Here is a 17,518-nt window from a genome sequence, read left to right as displayed (position 1 = left end):
GGTATATGATAGGATGCTGAAAAACAGGCCGAATAAGTACATTGTTACATTTCATTGTATTCCATCATTGATCTCGTTTGTTTCTTGCGGTTTCATCTTTCACTTGAAACAGTATGATTACTTCCATATTAAATTCTTTTTTTTTTCATTTTTGCCATTTCTTGTTAATAGTAGCTTATTATGATAATAAAATATCTATATAAAGTTAATTTTGAAACCGAGTAAAAAGATACAATGATTCTTTATTATTTTGTAATTGGTCAATGATCCACACGCCTGAGGGCCTATTACAACGAATCTTAACGTCCAATAAATATACGGCTGCGGAGCAGGCATCAACGTTCATGGGGGGGAATAATAGCAACAAAATAATGTTACAATCGAGTGAAAAGTCTTTGTCATGTAAAGTGATATAATCAGTAAGCTATAAAGAATTCACGGTCGTAAAGCATTGTACGTATCTTACTCAACGTTTAACTCTCAGCCGTGATTCACGCGTAGTTTCTTGTTTATGGATCAATAAATCTGGCGGAGGGAAGAGAAATGAAGGAATAAATGAAATCTAACATCGACCGTGACATTTAATGAAGTCACACCTCAGGGACTAGCGGTGTAATTATGGTTCTATTCCTTTATAATCGTATTGATTTATCGAGTTCCGTTTTGATTGCTGAACGGACCACTTAATCTGCGATTAAGAATAATTAACTCGTCGTTTCTTCTTTTATACGCTTTAAAGCAGATGAAAATGAAACTCTGTCGAATGATCTAAGAAATATTGGAACAATATTCAAAGAAGTTGAGTGGTCTGGAAACAGTGTAAGTTTGAAAGGTAAACGAGCCTGAGAAGGAAAGTTTGTTTTAGCAATTCCCAGGCCTGGGAAGCAGGGAAAAGAAGCAGAGTAAGTTGCAACAATGCTTAGGCCACGATCAACGCGCCAATATTTTAAAGCACGGTGCCTTAACTTCGCAGGTTCTTCTTTTCCCATATGGACTCCTAATCACGAATCGCATCGGCAGATATAGCGTGTACCACGATGCGCACCCCGTTAAATCTCAGGATGGAATCAAGGGAGCGCTGATGGAGAGAAGGAGAGACACGGTGAAGAAGTCGGGGTTGCTGGGACGAGACAAAACGAGATGGAAGATGGAACCGTCCCAAGGAGGAACGGTGTAGCAAGGTAAGAGGAGGTGATGGTCGTATCGGTGGAGGTGGATGAGGAGGAGGAGGAGGAGGAGATGGAGGAGCAGAACAGAAGGAGAAGGGGAGAGCGACATTCCAGAAGGCGGCGGCGGCGGTGGTTCTCGTGGGAAACCAAAGAGAGAGAGAGGAGAGAGATCTCGTCTCGAGGAGAGGTTGCGAGCCTTAAGGCACCGTTCTCATCTCCAGACGCGCGACAAGACCGCGGAGAGACTCCTGCCGACAGTTGTCCAATTTATGATTCAACACGAATAATTCATCCCCTGCTCCAATTACTTCTTCAGCAATGCTACAAGAGTCCCAATTTCTTTACTTTCAAAGACTTCGGCAGATGGGCATTTGCTATTTAATGAAAGTACTAAAATACCTTGTTAGGTACGAATATTGGTATCAAAAAACTATAAGGAAGCGAGGTAACAGAATTCCACGCATCGTCAGACGAAATTTATCGTCCCGCTAACGAAACGACGTGTACGGGAAATTGGATACAGCATTATTCAGTGTTTCGAACTACGAGGATATTTATGAGCGCACTTGATATATATTAGTAGCAATAAATGCATGCGTTGCCTTCTTTTGTTTACACCTAGGCTATTGCATTATTCTTTCCTGATAAAGCCACGACAATGCACGCCAGCTCTGTAACACGATCACCTACATCTACATAAAGGTGATTACGATAAAGAGTCCGATTCTGACAAGGCAAGAGCTCGAGCAATGCTTGATTGATCAGATGAAACGTGTTGGAATAATAATCCATAGGTGGTAGGATTTGGCTGAAGGAGTTAACAAGATCTTCCAGAGGACTCTGTGAATCGGCCCTTAGGGTTAATCTTCACGAAGCTCGGGACAAGTGATTTCAAGCCAAACGAAGAACACTCGAGGAGAGAGAGGATGATATTAAACCCACGAGGTTTTCGATCTTCGCGAAGTTCCCTCGATAGTAATCTTTTTACATTCAAATAAGAAAGAAAAAGGATATCGCTGACCCTGTATTAATTCATTACAGATTAATTGGCAGGAGGAATATTTATTTTATTCTTTTTAAATTGGTCAACTACTAATGAAAAAATAATTTGTAGGTGCTTCAGGATGGTGTCCACCAGTCCTCCCTTAAAATTACAAATGGCTATATGCATCCTACATGCAAATGCGCTATAAATTGCACAGTGCAACCAGCCCGTTCAAATAAAAGCTTGATCACTCGGTAAGTGGCTGTTGGAGAGTGCGTTAATTAGGTACTTAAAATGTTTCTACGTGGCAGCAGGTAGCCAGGACATTTCGAGTAACAGTGCTCTTATCTCACATACGGTTACTCGGAGCGCAATGACAGCCCCAGTGACAACGGCTTGTCATCATCGTCGTGGGATGTTGTATGGTGGCAATAAACGGGCTCATTATTGTTATTACCGTCGTAAGTCAACGAAGGCGTCCGAATGCGGCTGGTTATAACACGATAATCGGTCAGCAAGCGTGTGCATCGGTATCGGCAACGACATGCACGCGCTTGATTACGCGAAAGGATAACGTCCAACTAAACGGCGCTGAGAAACTCAACACCGATTCACCAGCTGGAATATCCATTTCTCTGACCGCTGACGTCGCACTACCGTCCACCCTGGAGCCTTGATCCTTACTCCTGTACTCGAGTTTCCAATAAATACTTGACAGAGAAGATCACTACTTCAAATTAGTTAATAGGAGACATAAATGTCTCTGTTCAATTTTAATCGTAGTTTACTTAAACCCTTTAATGTACTAACTAATGTTAATTTTCAGGGGGATCCTGAGCAAGAAGGAGGAGTGGTCTTCGCCTCCGGATTCTCATTCGAAGAGCCAAGGCACATCGGGATGTTAGCAGGACTACTCGGGAAAAGAGAGGTGCAACCGAATGGTGCAATGAACATTTTGGACAAGGGTCAGAGGGATCGGTGCAGGTCCATAGGAACACCCTGTATAAGGTAGGGCGCAGAGGCAGGCTGGTCCGCGAGATGAGAAGAAGAAGGAGGGAAAAAGGTGGAGAGTTAATTGAATCCGAGCAGCGTATAAGTGGAATGGCCTATTCCTCCTCTGGTTCGCTCCTCTTATTCTTCTTTCTTCCCGCGTGCCTCTTCTCCTCCCCATACCCTTGCTCTTCTACCATGTCTCCCTTGCCTTGCCTCGCGCCGTCCTTCGTAGCTCCTTGTACCCCCTTCGGACGGGGTACCGAGCTGGATCGGTAGGTGGAAGGACGCCGGAGGACGGAGGGAGGAAGCATTCCTTTGTCTCTGCGCGCACGGACCTAGATCATATAGTATATATAAACGTGTATAATGTGCACGCGAATGTGCAACAATGTATTGCGCGTGCTTGAGTGCATTTGGAGCACGAAGCCCGTAACGAGGCACCGAGGAATTTCGTGGCTGAACGATACATTATGAAATGCATAACACCAGCGTTCATTACTTTAACGTGAATTTATTTGACAAGATGTTTTTTATAATAGGAGAAACAGAATATTTATATCTAAACTAAAAGGTTCAGTATTTTGTTGGAATTGATTCGCCTATCTCAGTAATTGATAGAGGAAGTTCATAACAAATGTTTCAACATTGTTTTAAACTATGTTTCCCAGAGTCCAAACGATCCGTGTCTAAGAATAATTTTCTTTTATGGTATCCAGCTGCCAGAAATCCTATTTGTTCAACTGTAAAAATGCAGAACTAAGTGGATGACGTAAGTTGCGTTTACATTGTCCAGAAGCACGGTACGCGGTCACAAGCGATCACAATACCGTACACGTGAAGCGTGTACTGTAAGACATTCATGGTACGACACATTGCGAAGAAAAGCAGAGGGAGTTTGAACCCCACGCAGCAAGCGAAATGTACCCGGATCCGAAGCTGGTTCTACGCTACTTGTTTCCTGAAAAAGATCGATCGATCGTTGTTCACCGCAGGATCCAGGCAGAGCTACTTAGATCGGTAAAAAATCTTGTTGGATTTCCGCGCGCTACCTGGACGGACGATGATTTTTGTCGATGACAGTACTGCTGGCTTCTCACCGCGGGTGCTCTCCAGCACCCTTCGCACACACGCTCCGCGTATTTGCGTACCCCGAAATAGCCGTACCCTTCTCTCTGCTCCGTCAGACGGTGAGAGGATGAGGATGAGGACGCTGAAGAGGTGGACGAGGGACGGGAAGGTGGAGCGGAGCGTGTATACCGCAAAACCAGTTCGCTGGTGAGTAAACAAAAAACGAGAAGGAGCCAACGCCGCGGCGCGGCCTCGTTGTCCGTTGCGAGGGGAAGAGAATCACTGGTTTATTGCTAATTCGAAGACATTCACCCGGCAGAAATGAAATTTTATAGTCCGCCTGCGGAGCGGGAGGGACACTCGCGTCACCGAACATACGTGGGAGCTGTGATACAACGGGAACCTGGCCCCTTGGCTACGCTCCTGCCAGGACAAATGCCTTTCCTGCCTCGATCACTTCCAACTACTTCGAACCTACGACCCTGTATGTCCTGATAGCTGAATCTATTCATGCAAGGAATAGAAATGGATAATAATAATAAATCTACATAGATCACGGTAAGGATTGCTTTATTGAATCAGTAGTAATAAAATGAATACTTAAAATTTTTAATTTGTCAACTCTAATTCAATGTTAGAATTCGAAGAGGAGTTGGAATTTGCAACGTTGAAGAATTAATGAAATTAATGTCTGGAGGTGTTCGAATTACAAGAAGGAAGCTTACCGAGAAATCTGACGATTATTTTCTCCGAAATCGTTCTCGGTTTCCAACACGGTCTCGAGCGAAAGCCCAGCGGGTGGCTCGCGTCACGAGAATGCAGCTCGCAGCGGCGAAGCTCATTACGTTGGCGTGTGCGTAAGAACTTCGTACACGCGATGTAATCGCGGCGGTGAAACTGACGCGGCGAGTCTCACGCAGCACGGGTCATCATGTCGGTGAGAAATTTTTCTCTTCTTGCATTCTTTTTTTTTTTTCTTTATTACAAAAATTGCGATGATGCTCATCAATCATCGACGAATCGAATGAGGCATCATGCCGAATGAAAGAAAGAAAGAATCGAAGAAAAAAAGAAACCGTATCGTTGTACGTATGTTAGGTGATAAAAGGAGCGAGTCGAGTGTTCATCTGGTCTCTCGCAAGATCGCACGGAGATTACGTCTCGTACGGCAGCCGCTCAAGTGTCGCAGTTGCACGTCGTTAATGCGAGGCAGGTGCTAACGCGGTGAGAAAGAGAAGACAGGGGAGAGAAGGTGGCGGTGAAGGAGAAAAGAGAAGATGCGCCCGGATCCCGTCCTCCCCCTAATTGACAAATTGGAATCTTATTAGAAGCTCGTGATGCCGGAGGTACCCCGAGGCAGGAGGAGCCTCGAGGCGCTCTCCCTAGCTGGTAAGAGAAAGACCGAGGAAAAAGAGAAAGAGAAAGAGACAGGTAGCGAGAGTAGCTGTGAAAGACGAGGAGAGAACGAGGGGCATAATGCGTGGATGGCACGACACTAACAGGTTGTACGGCCCACGGTGGAACGGAAAGAAGAAGTACCTTACGCTCGGCCTGCCGGCCGGCAGGCGAATGCCACCCAGGAAGCGTTCGCGCGTGCGCGATCTGTGTGGCCTCGGCTCGACTCGACCACCGGGCCCAGCCGAGTACTCACGAATCGGCCCGATTTAACACGAACAGGCCCGAAGCCGACGTGTGCTGGCCCACCCGGTAGAGCGCGCGCGTGCCGCGTCCTGTGTGGTCTTACGCTTGCTTCTTCGCTTCTTCCTATTCTTCCTTACCCTTCTACCATCTCTCTTCCACTATCCTATCATTCTTTCTATCGTTCTGCTCTCTTCGTACACTCGTCTCTGTCTCATTTCCTCCCGCGCTTCTTTTTTTCCATCCTATCGTTTCATTTTCTTTTTTTTTTCATCTTTTGTTTCCCTTTCCCGTTCTTTTTCCTCCTTTTTTCCACAGATTCTCAAACGTTTTTCTCGTTTTTTCTCGCCGCTCGTCTGCTCCTCTTTTCTCTTCGACTTCTCACTCGTTTCCACCACGGGAAATTCTTGCTTCACTTTGCTCTTCTTCGCAGCCCAAGAGTTCGCCGTTCGAGACACGGCTACGTGCCCGTCTCTCCTTTCTCCTGTCGGTTCCCTCCTCCCTGCGTCGCCGCAGCACGGTCCGCGCTGTCTCTTGGCTCGGTCCGGGCCCGCGAAGATGAGCTGGCCCCGAAGAAGAAGAAGAACAGCGAAAGGTGGAGGTGCTGACAGTGGCGTAAGTAACGAAGGATCGTGTAGATTGGGCGATATTGCCGGGGACAGGAGCGCGAAATGGAATTCTAATTAGGCAGCCGTCTCGTTACCGGCTATGGAACGGGACAGCCCAGGTTAGGAAGTTAAACGACAGGGCAATTTGTACGCGGGCATCGGGCCTCATTGTACGGCTTTCCATTGTATCCGTCGAGTAGGTGAGAATGAAAGGATTCATCAGGGGCGTTGTGTTGGTCGACGCTACTTGCTAGGCCCTTTCCTTCTTTCTTTTTCTCTTCACGTAAGCCTCTTTGATGCAAAACACTGTCGGTCGAAATGATCTACGAAAGACGGCGGCCAGTTCAAAGGGGAAGATCGGGCCCCTGTGTATTAACTATTCGTCGCGAGGAACAGTTTCACGTGTCACGTTCACAAGGGCCATGTAGAATTTTATCTACGTCAGTGGGCAAAGAAAGGAGACGAGGTGGTAAGCCCACTCGACTCGCTTCCACCTCTTCTCCTTTCCCGCTTCTCGGTTTCCTTCACACGGCTTGCCTCGACCACGTGCTAACTTACGAGCTACGATCTCTGTACCCTTCCACTTTTCTTTCTTTCTTCATCTATATACCTGTCCCTCTTCTTGTTTCACCGCTTCTCTCCCAGTTTTTTATCTCTGTTTGTCTTTTTCTGTCTCTCCTCAGACCGATCCGGCGTCGTGTCGCGTCCCGTCCAGTCGTCTCGCTTTTTCGCCTCCCCTCGAGTTCTCCTCGGATTATTAATCCACTGACGAGAGAGGATCCGTGGCGTTCGCGGAGATTATGGGCCGAGAGCACGATCAAGGTGCTGCTACGTTAACAAGCATCAATAGGCCGACGGGACGAAGAGGGATCAGCATCGTAAAACGTGATTCTCAGGATGAAAGATCGCGCTTTCCTGTGTCCTTTACCTGTACCCGTACCTCCTTAGCCATAATGATGCGGCCAGTACCTTGTGGTAACTGATGTGTGAGATTCATCAGATCCCTTAGGACACTTAGGGACACGTTAGTAAGAATACCACTCTAATTCTCTCGCGTTCATCATTATCTTTATCCTAATTATTCATACATATGTCTCCAGGACGTCTACAAGTTTTGAAACAGTTCATCTACCTAAAGTACCAGATGCCGAGTTTCATCGGTTCAACAGTCGGTAGACTCAACAGGATATCCGATCGAACATGGATGTAAGAGGTAAGTGGGTGGATGATATATTCCTTTAGAACGATTCACACGGTTTCACCGTGTATTCCGAATCACGAAAATAGCGTGCGCTCGTGACGCGGGGATAAACTGTTAGGCTAGGGCGCGATGATTGGTCCCGGTCGGTCAAGCGTATTTTCGCGCGTAAAATGTAAATGGCGCCGTTCTGTGTTCCCGAGGCTGGCCAGTTTCCACATCTCGTAGGTGTGCGTCTGGTGGAGAAAGATGGTAACGGAGGAAAAAGGGGGAAAGAGAGAAGGGAGGCAGGGTTCAAAGAGCCGACAGTGGTTAAAGAGCCTTCTTCCTCTCTCCACCTCGACACGCACAAGTAGAAGGCGCAACCTTTCGAGCTACCCAGAAGAGTATCATCCTTCTACCTTTCTCCCTTGCTCACTGTTGGCTCGCTGTTGCTCTCGGCACCTTAGGTTCTCCTTATCCTGCTGGCAGAGCAAATTTATTTCACGTTCCTGCCTTTTCTGGACCTTTCACAATATTTGGCCGTGCTTTGGCATCCAGCACCGGTCGCGGCCGGGTACTGGTCACCAGACGATACGGCTTTGAGCCCTCGGTGATGGATGGTTCGCTTCTCCAACCCACCACGAATTGCTGCTTCTACTCCGTTGCCCATCTCGCTTTCTCTCTCCACTCTGCTATCCTCTTTCTTTATCCCCCGATCGTTCGTCTCGTTCTCTCCACTCGCCCCTTCGGTGGATCTTCCTTCATCTACGGAGGATGCTAGACCGCCGCTGCCGGGGTCCAGGGCCGGTCAGTTCTAAGGTGTATACACGTGAAGTCCCTTGTCGAGATCGGTCGATCTACCTTGCGTCCAGAGTTTCGGCTCTTCTGGATTTCGTCGTTCCTCCTCTGCAGCATCGTTCGGTACTCTTCCAGTCATCCGCGAGCATCGATACCGACGCGTATACCCGGTGTCTCGAGTATTTTCGTGATCACGAGGAAGGAGAGGGACCGATGTTCCTCGTTGAATTGTTTCGTACGAAGAGAAATGAAAGTTGAAACGGATGATGATGATGATGATGAAGAGAATGATCGGTCGAAGAATGGTCCGTCTGTTGGGCTATTGCAACAAGCCGTCCCTGAGTCCGAGGACCCGCAGCCCCGGCACCGTTCCACCGAGTTCGTGCAGGTATATAAATTCTGGTGCTATTATTGGGGTTTGTGCCTTCTCACAGAGCCCTCTGGGGCCCGCGGCGGCCTCCTTTGAGCTACTCTTTCTACCTCTCTCCTTTTCTGCCTCGTCTCTCTTACGCCTCCACTGTTTCAACAGGCTCTCCCCTACCTTCATCCTCGCTGTCTTATCCTGCCACACTACCACTGTCTCCTTGTCTTTCCTGCTCCTTTCGCCTCCACCTCTTCCTCACCCTTTAACTCTCGCCCGTCCTCCCTTTTCCTCCCATTCTCCACCTCGACGTGGATCCTACACCGCCCCTGACTTGTTTGTTTTCCCTCGCGTCGTCTTCCGTTTGCTAAACGCACCTTAAATTACGCGGCCGATGATAAATATTTGAGCCGTCCATTACGCGAAAGGGCCACTCGGACCTCTGTCCGACCGGTGTTACCTTCTTCAGCCGACGTAGGTTCCACCGTTGGATCGTGTTACTTTGTAAAAGGGACACCCTGGCCTGCGATGCTGCTCCTTGAGGTGCAATGGTGGCGTCGCGCGGCATCCTATCCCATTGTTTTTTCAGAAATAGAGGCAATAGTTATTGCAATCATTAGGACCCTATAGAAACTTAACGGATATAGGGATATTGGGGTTTCTGTGATAGGGAATATTTAAGATTCACGTTTACTTTGAGGATAATTAGACTTTAATTAAAGAAAATTACAAACAGTAGCGTTACAAGTAACTATAATTATCGAATGATGCAAATTGATTCTTATTTCGTTAATTTAACGTATTTTGCAAGTTTTGAGGTTAAGTCCCATCATGGCGGCCGACGGCACGGCAACGCCGCGCTATTACTCGCACCTCGAATTTTATTTCCGCTACGAGCGAGCACAACCGCCACAAAAGTCCAAGTGCCTCGTAACAGGATTATGAAATGTTCCGGAGTAGCGTTCCACGGATGTTTACAGCTCGCAAATACTCGTCGCCTTTTATTACCGGCGAGTTTCAGCGATTCTGGCATCGGCGCTTCGTTAACGAGCGACGTTTTATACTTTCTGTTCCGATCGTAATTCTCTGCCCTTCGTGTACCACGATACGCGAAACTTAACCATTGTTTTTCCACTTTCAAACTTTTCCTTTCTTTCGGGAATCCTGTAGATGTCGACGCGTGTTACGTACCATCCGGAACGCTACTCGAATTGTCAACACGGTTTGTTTGGCGAACGGTCTTTATCTACGTGGGTTAGACTAATCTCTAGTATGGCTCTCGTCTTTGCCTCCGCTTGCTTGGTTATTTTGAAAGCCGATATTGTTGCGCGTTCTTTAATATTGTAGCTATTGAAGCTGTTTTTAATGAAGGCATTCGAGCACGTACTTAATTTAATCCTATTCTTATTATTTAACTCTTTGAGGCACGGAATTTTAGACAATAAAGAAACCCATGTTGCAGAAAAATTTTATTCTTATAAAATTGAACAAATTAAAAAGAAACCATTTAATTAATTAATTAATGGGTGGGATATAAACATCTACATCGTGGATCTATGAATGGTATTGATTGAAATAGGTGGATACAATTTTAATATTTCGAGGTGGTATAAAAATCACTCCACCACGTGTATTTAGGTATCGAAGAGATTTTGATAAAGTTGTAATTTTGAAGTATGAGATCGTATCGTGTAACAGTTGCGATGTATTACACAAAGTGTTATTTCCTCGTAAAGATAAGAACCTTCGTATTCAGGTTGAAAAAATAGAAGAAAAATGCGGAACATCTGTGAATGACTTTCTCGTTTCATTCAGTACCACTGTTACATAAATATTAGCAATCAATGGAAACTGGAACGGTGAAACGATCTTGTTCGCGCGAAGAAAGGCTTTTTCTCGTTTCAAGTACAATGCGGCTCGCTGGCGGAATTTCAAGGAGCCCCATTTTGTTTATACCATGTAAATTCAGACGTGTCATTGATAGATTGCCGTTGGCCCACGGAGTGGGGGCGGCCGGGCCGCTTATTCACAAAAGATGTTTATTATCGGTAAACTCGGAACAGTTTGGTAGACCGTGGGCTCGTCCCTTCCCGCCTTGTCCTTCGGTAGACTTGGACTTTCGTATCAGTTGGCTCATAGCTGTGGCTGGTGACGTTTCATCGCTTGCCACCGCTCGCGTCGCGTACCTCGCCTTCAAATTTCTAACCACGCGCGTATCTTTTATCATCGCGATCGCGCCAGGTGTAGCAGTATTACCTGGATAAACGTAGCGCCACGGTTTAACCCCGATATCGCGTCGCGAGAATCGGTCTGTAAGCTTTGCTCCAATTCCTTACTCTATAAGTGATACCGTCGAGAGTTCGTTTTTAAAAAAGACATCAGTGGGTTAGTGCTGCTAAAGGATTAACCTGCGGAAGATGGGGGAAGAAAGATACATAGTACCGTCGTCGCGTTTGAGGAGAAATAGAGAAGGAGGCTCGATGCAGCAGACACAGGGTAGGAATGCGAGAAAAGCGGTAATCGAGCAAAGGTGGAGCGAGGAGGAATGGTAAAGAAGAGCGAAACTTGACGGGTAGCGAAGTCAAGGTGAACCCACCCCACGTTTCGACGCGTACAGGGTACTCGCGCGCTCGCCCCGGGGGTAGAGACGGTCATTGAGAATCTTGGCGCAACTCGGGCGACCGTGCTGGTACACTTGGAGTACCCACGATCCGACGCGGGCAAATCTTTCCTCGAGGGGAGAACCCGTGAGGCGAGGAACAAGGTAAAACGTTGTTACAACGACAACGAGGACAAGGAAAAGGACGAAGAGGAAGGATGAATCGAAGGCGCTAGGTGGGGATCGGTGGGACAACGTAAAAGGAAGGAAGAAGGACAGTCTGTGCGGCAAAGAAGCCGAAGAAACGGAAAAGATTGGAAAGAGAGGCGAGGATAGAAAAGGGAAAGAGCGAAAGAGAGGGTACGACCTCGATCAAACCGAATCGAACGAGGAGAAAGCTAAAAAGGTTTTCGAAGCCTCTCCCTTCGCCCTCTGAAGTTAAGTTCTCTCTTTCCTCCCTGTCTGTTGCGATACACCTGTCCTCGTTTACCTCGTGCACGCCCCGCCCCGACCAATGGAGTGTCGAGAGGCCCGGTGACGTCAGTAAAGGTGAACCAGGAGGGCCAGTGTGGTGGTGGGGGGGGGCAGGATCATCCACCACCACGTTCGGAGGCCGTGAGAGCTGCACGGGGGCCAGCAGCTTAGCTGGTAACCAGCACCAGCGGCCCGGCTGCCCGTTGGCCACCTTGGTGGGGGCAGGAAGAGGGGCACCCTGGACCCCGACCAGGCCAAAGGAACAACGCAGAGTACCCACACGAAACCCATCCCGCATTTCCCACCACTGACTCGTCCGGAAAACGTGCGCAACAGAGCTTCCGGACTGCTGCTCGGGCATATATCGAGTTCAGTCAAGTGAGTCAGGTCGATCGGGTGTTACATCTCGATAAATAGTCGATCATTCAAAATCCACGATTCACATACGGCGTAACAAAGTTCAGATTCGATCTTGGAGAACCGCGGTCCGGTGAATCTTCGTTTCGAAGAGTGGGTGAAGCGTCTCGACGGTGTATATCTCGGTGATGGTTCCCCTTTCGATCTTTAAGCATGTACGCGTCGATGGATGAAGCATCGTATCGGTATAGAAAACTTGGTATCGGTATCCTGACGTAACGACACTGATAAGTAGTAGCGAGGAAGGGAGGATCGGGGGAGAAGGAGATCTCCTTCGGAGAGTCGGAGTAGTGATTAAAGGAAAAGGCGTGGATCGTTTCGTGCCGATTAACACACCGGTTGATCCGCCGATATTTCTTAGCTTTCGCGGGTGGGTGGATTAGACGCCAGCTACAACGATCGCAACAACGGTGATAAGAGTGCGCGAAGGGGGGGTGTGTGATGCCCTGGTTATGGTTAAGCGTGAGTGAGGTCAGTGGCAAGAGGAGGAGAAGAAGGACCGGCTGCTCGACGTCCGCGTCGCCGTCGTGGTCGTCGTCGTCGTGGTCGTCGACGTCGTCGTCATCGTCGTCTAGGTCATCGTCGTTCTGTCAGCCGTGGAGGAGGAGGATAGCCGGCGGCGGTGGTGGTGGTGGTGGTGGTGAGAACTCGGTGGTACCGTCGACGTGCTCGACAACCGACGGGCTCAGCAAGGTCCGCGTACACGAGGATCACCGACCAGTGACCAGCAGGCAGGGTCGTCCTCGAGTCAGAGCCACGTGATTATGGTGCACCATCATCATCGTCGTCGCGGCCTTCAGGCGAGCCATCACTGCGCGCTCAGGAGGCGAGGAACGACACCCTCGCTACTCCAGGTGTTCATGCTGATACTCTGTCTCTGGCTACCGGTGTTGGATAATAGTGGTCTCGTCTTGGCATGCGGACCGGGCAGGGGTGGCGGGCGACGTCCGATCCTACGGAAACTCACGCCGTTGGTGTTCAAGCAGCATGTGCCGAATGTCAGTGAAAACACGTTGCCAGCCAGCGGGCTTAGCGAGGGTCGAGTGTCCAGGCATGATTCCAGGTTCCGAGACCTGGTGCCCAACTACAATGCCGACATCATCTTCAAGGATGAGGAGGGCACTGGAGCGGATCGACTGATGACACAGGTGACAGAACGTTAAAAATTTAATTGCTCTTCATTTTCCTTCCAAGTCTTTCAGAATTTTCGCAAGCTTACGTTGCACCTACGTTAGGAGTACACTTGGGTGCAACGTCGGCTTTAATAGAGGGTAGCACCTCAGTGTTTGATTTTGAAAGAACCTAAGAAAAATCTATCGCGTATACTTCACGATATCCCAATTGCAAGCGTACACGTTACGATATCTCGAACTAGTCATCACTGCTAGGGTGTTTTCGTTCGAAACTTCTACGGCAACTCGTTGTCACCGATAAAGCTACCGAAGTGCGTCAATCTACGATAAAGATTGTCGTCCTTGAAGGAACTCGCCGATGAATCATCAGAGAGGCGACGCTACTTTTTTTCTGGCATCGATCGATTTGTCAATTTAATGGTAACTTAAAAATGGTTGAACTTGCTAGAAGTTAGGGCGTCGGATTTACTTAGGGGAACGCGTTGCTCCGCACGTAGGAGTAGGGAACTTGTCTAGAGGATTCTAGAAAGACGAGGCAGTCAGTGACCTTTACGTTTCGATTCCGATAATAGTTAGCTGATTCACACGTGAACAATACGCGAATGCTTTTCGAACATAGCGCGGGAATAGAAATCCGGTGTGCTCCGTGACAAGAAGTTTGGTTATTCAGTCGGTTGATGTATCGCGTACTTGGGAAACGTTATGGGAACATGGTGCATCATCGGGAGGGAAACGTCATGGTCAAGGAAAAATCGTGTTTATTTTATCAATGAAATAACTTAGAAATTTTTGATCGATGATTAATAGCTATCGATAAGAGATCAAAAATTCGACGAATGGAAATGATGAAATATTTACCGTAATCTCGTATTAGTAATCCTACGATATAAATCAATTTTATTGACGATTAGACAACGTTAAAAGTCATCTAGACTCTTGGATGATTAAGACGATTGTCGTTGTCGGCGACATTTTCGAGGAGCATGATTCGCAAGAATTGTTCTCCGTCATAGGATTCACGGCGAATTAGAATGTTATAAGGCTCATAGGATGGTCGATTGAACGAGAGATTGATTGCATTTCTCGTTTGAAAGCGCATGGTTGACGGGCGCGTTAACTGCAGCTACGCGTGTTATTACTTCAACGCGTGTCACCTCGCTCCGTGGCCGTATGACAAATTAGCTACTATAGCTCGTTAAACGTCCGCAGGTGATTCACGTGAAACGCTATCCACCCGATAAGAGCCTCGATCGCTTCTGAATACGTTTCGCGTGCAGAGGATCAATACCTGAAACTCGAATCACATCGTAGGATTTCACGCGATACCGCGCCGTCTAACAGGCTCTTCCTCTTGCTCGATAATTTATTTCAATATTTTCATTACCCTTTTTACGATTCAAAGGATGTTTTGATAAATTTAATAATTCTTCGTTTTTATTATATTGACAAATTGGTTTGTTGGTAATGCGTTGAAATTTTTTACTTAGATATTTACTTGCTTTTTCTCTTTCGAATAGAAGGATAAGATTTATTACCGCAAAGTACTTTATGATTTAGTGACGCTGGGATTAAGTAAACAGCAATTTATTACACAGCCATTAATTAATCGTCTGTCATCGTGCTTCGCAAAATTACCTCTATTGAAAGAGAAGAAGAAAATGTTAAATGAAAAATTCTAATAGCAATTTTATTTGACTCTGACTTTAGAATTTTCAAATGTACACATTCTCCGTATTGAATGCGAAACGTTTGAAAAATCTCTCCTCTAACAATCTTCCCATTGACGGACGTTTTCGTCGCAGAGAAGAATCTCCATTTTCAAGCGATTAGTAAGGTTGAAAGGATAAAGGAAGAGGAAAAACAGGGATCTCCTGTTGTCACCACCTGTGCCTCTCCACACTCTTGTTCGCGGACCTTAGTCTCTTCTTCTCCTACTTCTTCTTCTTCGATGTTTATTCCCGGTCCATAGAAGTTCCATTAGTGCTTTATTCATGCAGTTTTTATCGGTGTTTGCCTTCCACTTGGCGCCCCCGCGAAGCGTGAAACGATTCTCCTAACTCTTGGCCCGTTGTATTCCAATTTGTAAGTCCCACGTTTGGTGATGCGGCGAACAAAAGGGCGGCGCGGGGCCGGTTTCCGCTCGTAAACCATCCCTCTTCCAGCCTCGCTCGCTGCTTACCACAGGAAAAAATACGTAATACGAATCCCGCTTTCACTCTATGTAATCAAGATAACAATGCGTAAATTGATATTAGTCATTTAACGAAGATTCTTTCGTTTAATTGCACCGAGGGTGTATTAGAAGTCGCGATCTTTAAATTTTCTATCAACTTTGGATCAATTTATTCATTCCCCTAATTATGAATTCTTTTATTTTTATTGAAAGTAGATAAAGAAAGCATCGGCTATTTACTCGCATTTTGCAAAACTCATAGGCTTTATCGACACACCCGGGGGGATGAACATTGAACCGGCGCCGAAACTATCGTTCGCGACTGTGGTTTCACTCGTCCAAATATTATTTCAAGATTTGCTTTGCACCGTGTATAAAGGTCAGCCCAAGAAAATTTTCTTAATTTTGGAAAATCAGTCAAAGTTCCATCGTATACTTTGTTCCTCGAGCGGACAGATGGAATCGTGCGTCTCCGGGCGTCGATGTCTCCGCAGCGAGATGGTACCCGTCGCTGAATTGCCGGCGTGCTCGTTAACGCCGTGTTTTGTCAGCATGAATCTCGTGTCGCGAGACGATCGTAAAATGACGGTACCCTAATTAGCAGGGTTCACCGACAAATTTAAGTGCAATGAATAATGTAACTTTTCTGCCTTTCAGTCGTTTTCGAAAATCCAATTCTTCCGTCGTTGATTTACACGCCTGTCTCTTTTTTTATAAGAAACGATCCAATTTGATTTATTAACAGAAAGCGTTTAATTCATATATTTTCCCAGGAAAATATTTTCAAAATGGGCGTAATACGAAAGGAAGACAGATAGGAGCGCGGAACTTTTCCTTGGACCTTTTTCATCCTCTTGCTCGTCGCGGTTGTCCTGGTGATCGCGGCTAGGAACGGCGGTCGCGCGGAATAAATAGGGGAAAAAGCGCGTACCGTGCGCCGGGTTTAAGTGATTGTGGGTAGGTTTATGGTGGCCATAACCGGTGTTTGGTTTGGCGCGTTAAAGCTCCCCCAATTACGGCAAATAAACCTAATGGCCGTGCTACTCGTTCTTCCCGTTCCCTCTTTCTCTTCCTCTTCCTCCTCGTCTCTTACCCTCGGTGCCCGAGGATCTTCCGATTTCTTGATATCGATCTTCTTAACCCCCGAATAGGGTCCCGATCGCTCTTTACCGTGAGAAAGTCCTCGGTGATAAATGAAACGGTATTCGATATCATCTGTCAATTATATTGTTCCTTTTGTTCCAATGCAAAGAGTTAATTACCTGTAACGAATAAAATTGATTTTTAAACGCGTTGCAAATAAATTGTGGAAAATTTGAATTTGTAACAAACTTCTTTAGTATATTTGATGCTGATGTCAGGTTTTTGATGGCAGGAAGAAAGGGTAGTAATCAGACACATTTTTTTTTTTTATCTATGTAACTTTAATTACATTTATTTGTTGAATATTTGCATAATAATCAAACTGACGGTAACGAGATAAATAAAAAAAAAAAAAAAGACTGCATCGACTGGCAGTGACTTGTAACGGGTGTCCGATGACGGGCAATGACCAACCTGGTAACTCGATAGGCGCACGTGGCGCCACGTGATACGTTTCTGACCCGGTGCAGCTAGTCGACGATGATCGTACCACGTCGTCGAGAACGTTATCGTTCTCGAAGCATCGAGAAACGATCGAAGCAAAGTCAAGGTAAACGTCAGCGAACAGAGGCAATTCGAAACTCGCCGAGCCCGAGTCTGATCCTTAAAAATGTTTCGAATTATCGTTAACCGAGAGAGAAAGTAACGAGAGAAAGGTGTATTTATTGCGTTAATCCTCTATTTGAATTATCGATACTTTAATATCCTTCGAGTATCCCCGGGTTTCTCGAGTTCTTTTCACCGATGGGCTTCTTAAGTATAAATTTAGCGAGCTACCT

At 46.6% G+C, this 17,518-nt stretch overlaps 1 protein-coding gene across 2 annotated transcripts in view; it reads left to right on the top strand.

The window, feature by feature from the left end:
- Window positions 1–7,686: 7,686 nt before the first annotated feature.
- The window catches only part of hh (hedgehog signaling protein), a 40,037-nt gene continuing 30,205 nt past the window's right edge, over window positions 7,687–17,518 (top strand). The window contains exon 1 of one of the 2 annotated variants that reach the window (XM_076691019.1): window positions 7,687–8,827. In XM_076691019.1, the coding sequence (XP_076547134.1) occupies window positions 8,687–8,827 (141 nt within the window). In that variant the 5' untranslated portion in view covers window positions 7,687–8,686. Of the gene's footprint in view, window positions 8,828–8,874; window positions 13,439–17,518 lie in introns of those variants that run through there. The other variant, XM_034323881.2, reaches the window with a different exon arrangement.

The sequence above is a fragment of the Osmia lignaria genome, chromosome 11 (genome assembly GCF_051020975.1).
Source record: "Osmia lignaria lignaria isolate PbOS001 chromosome 11, iyOsmLign1, whole genome shotgun sequence".
In the NCBI taxonomy this organism is placed as follows: Eukaryota; Metazoa; Arthropoda; class Insecta; order Hymenoptera; family Megachilidae; genus Osmia; species Osmia lignaria.
The sequence above is the reverse complement of the archived record's forward strand: the minus strand, read 5'-3'. Positions and strand labels throughout refer to the sequence as shown.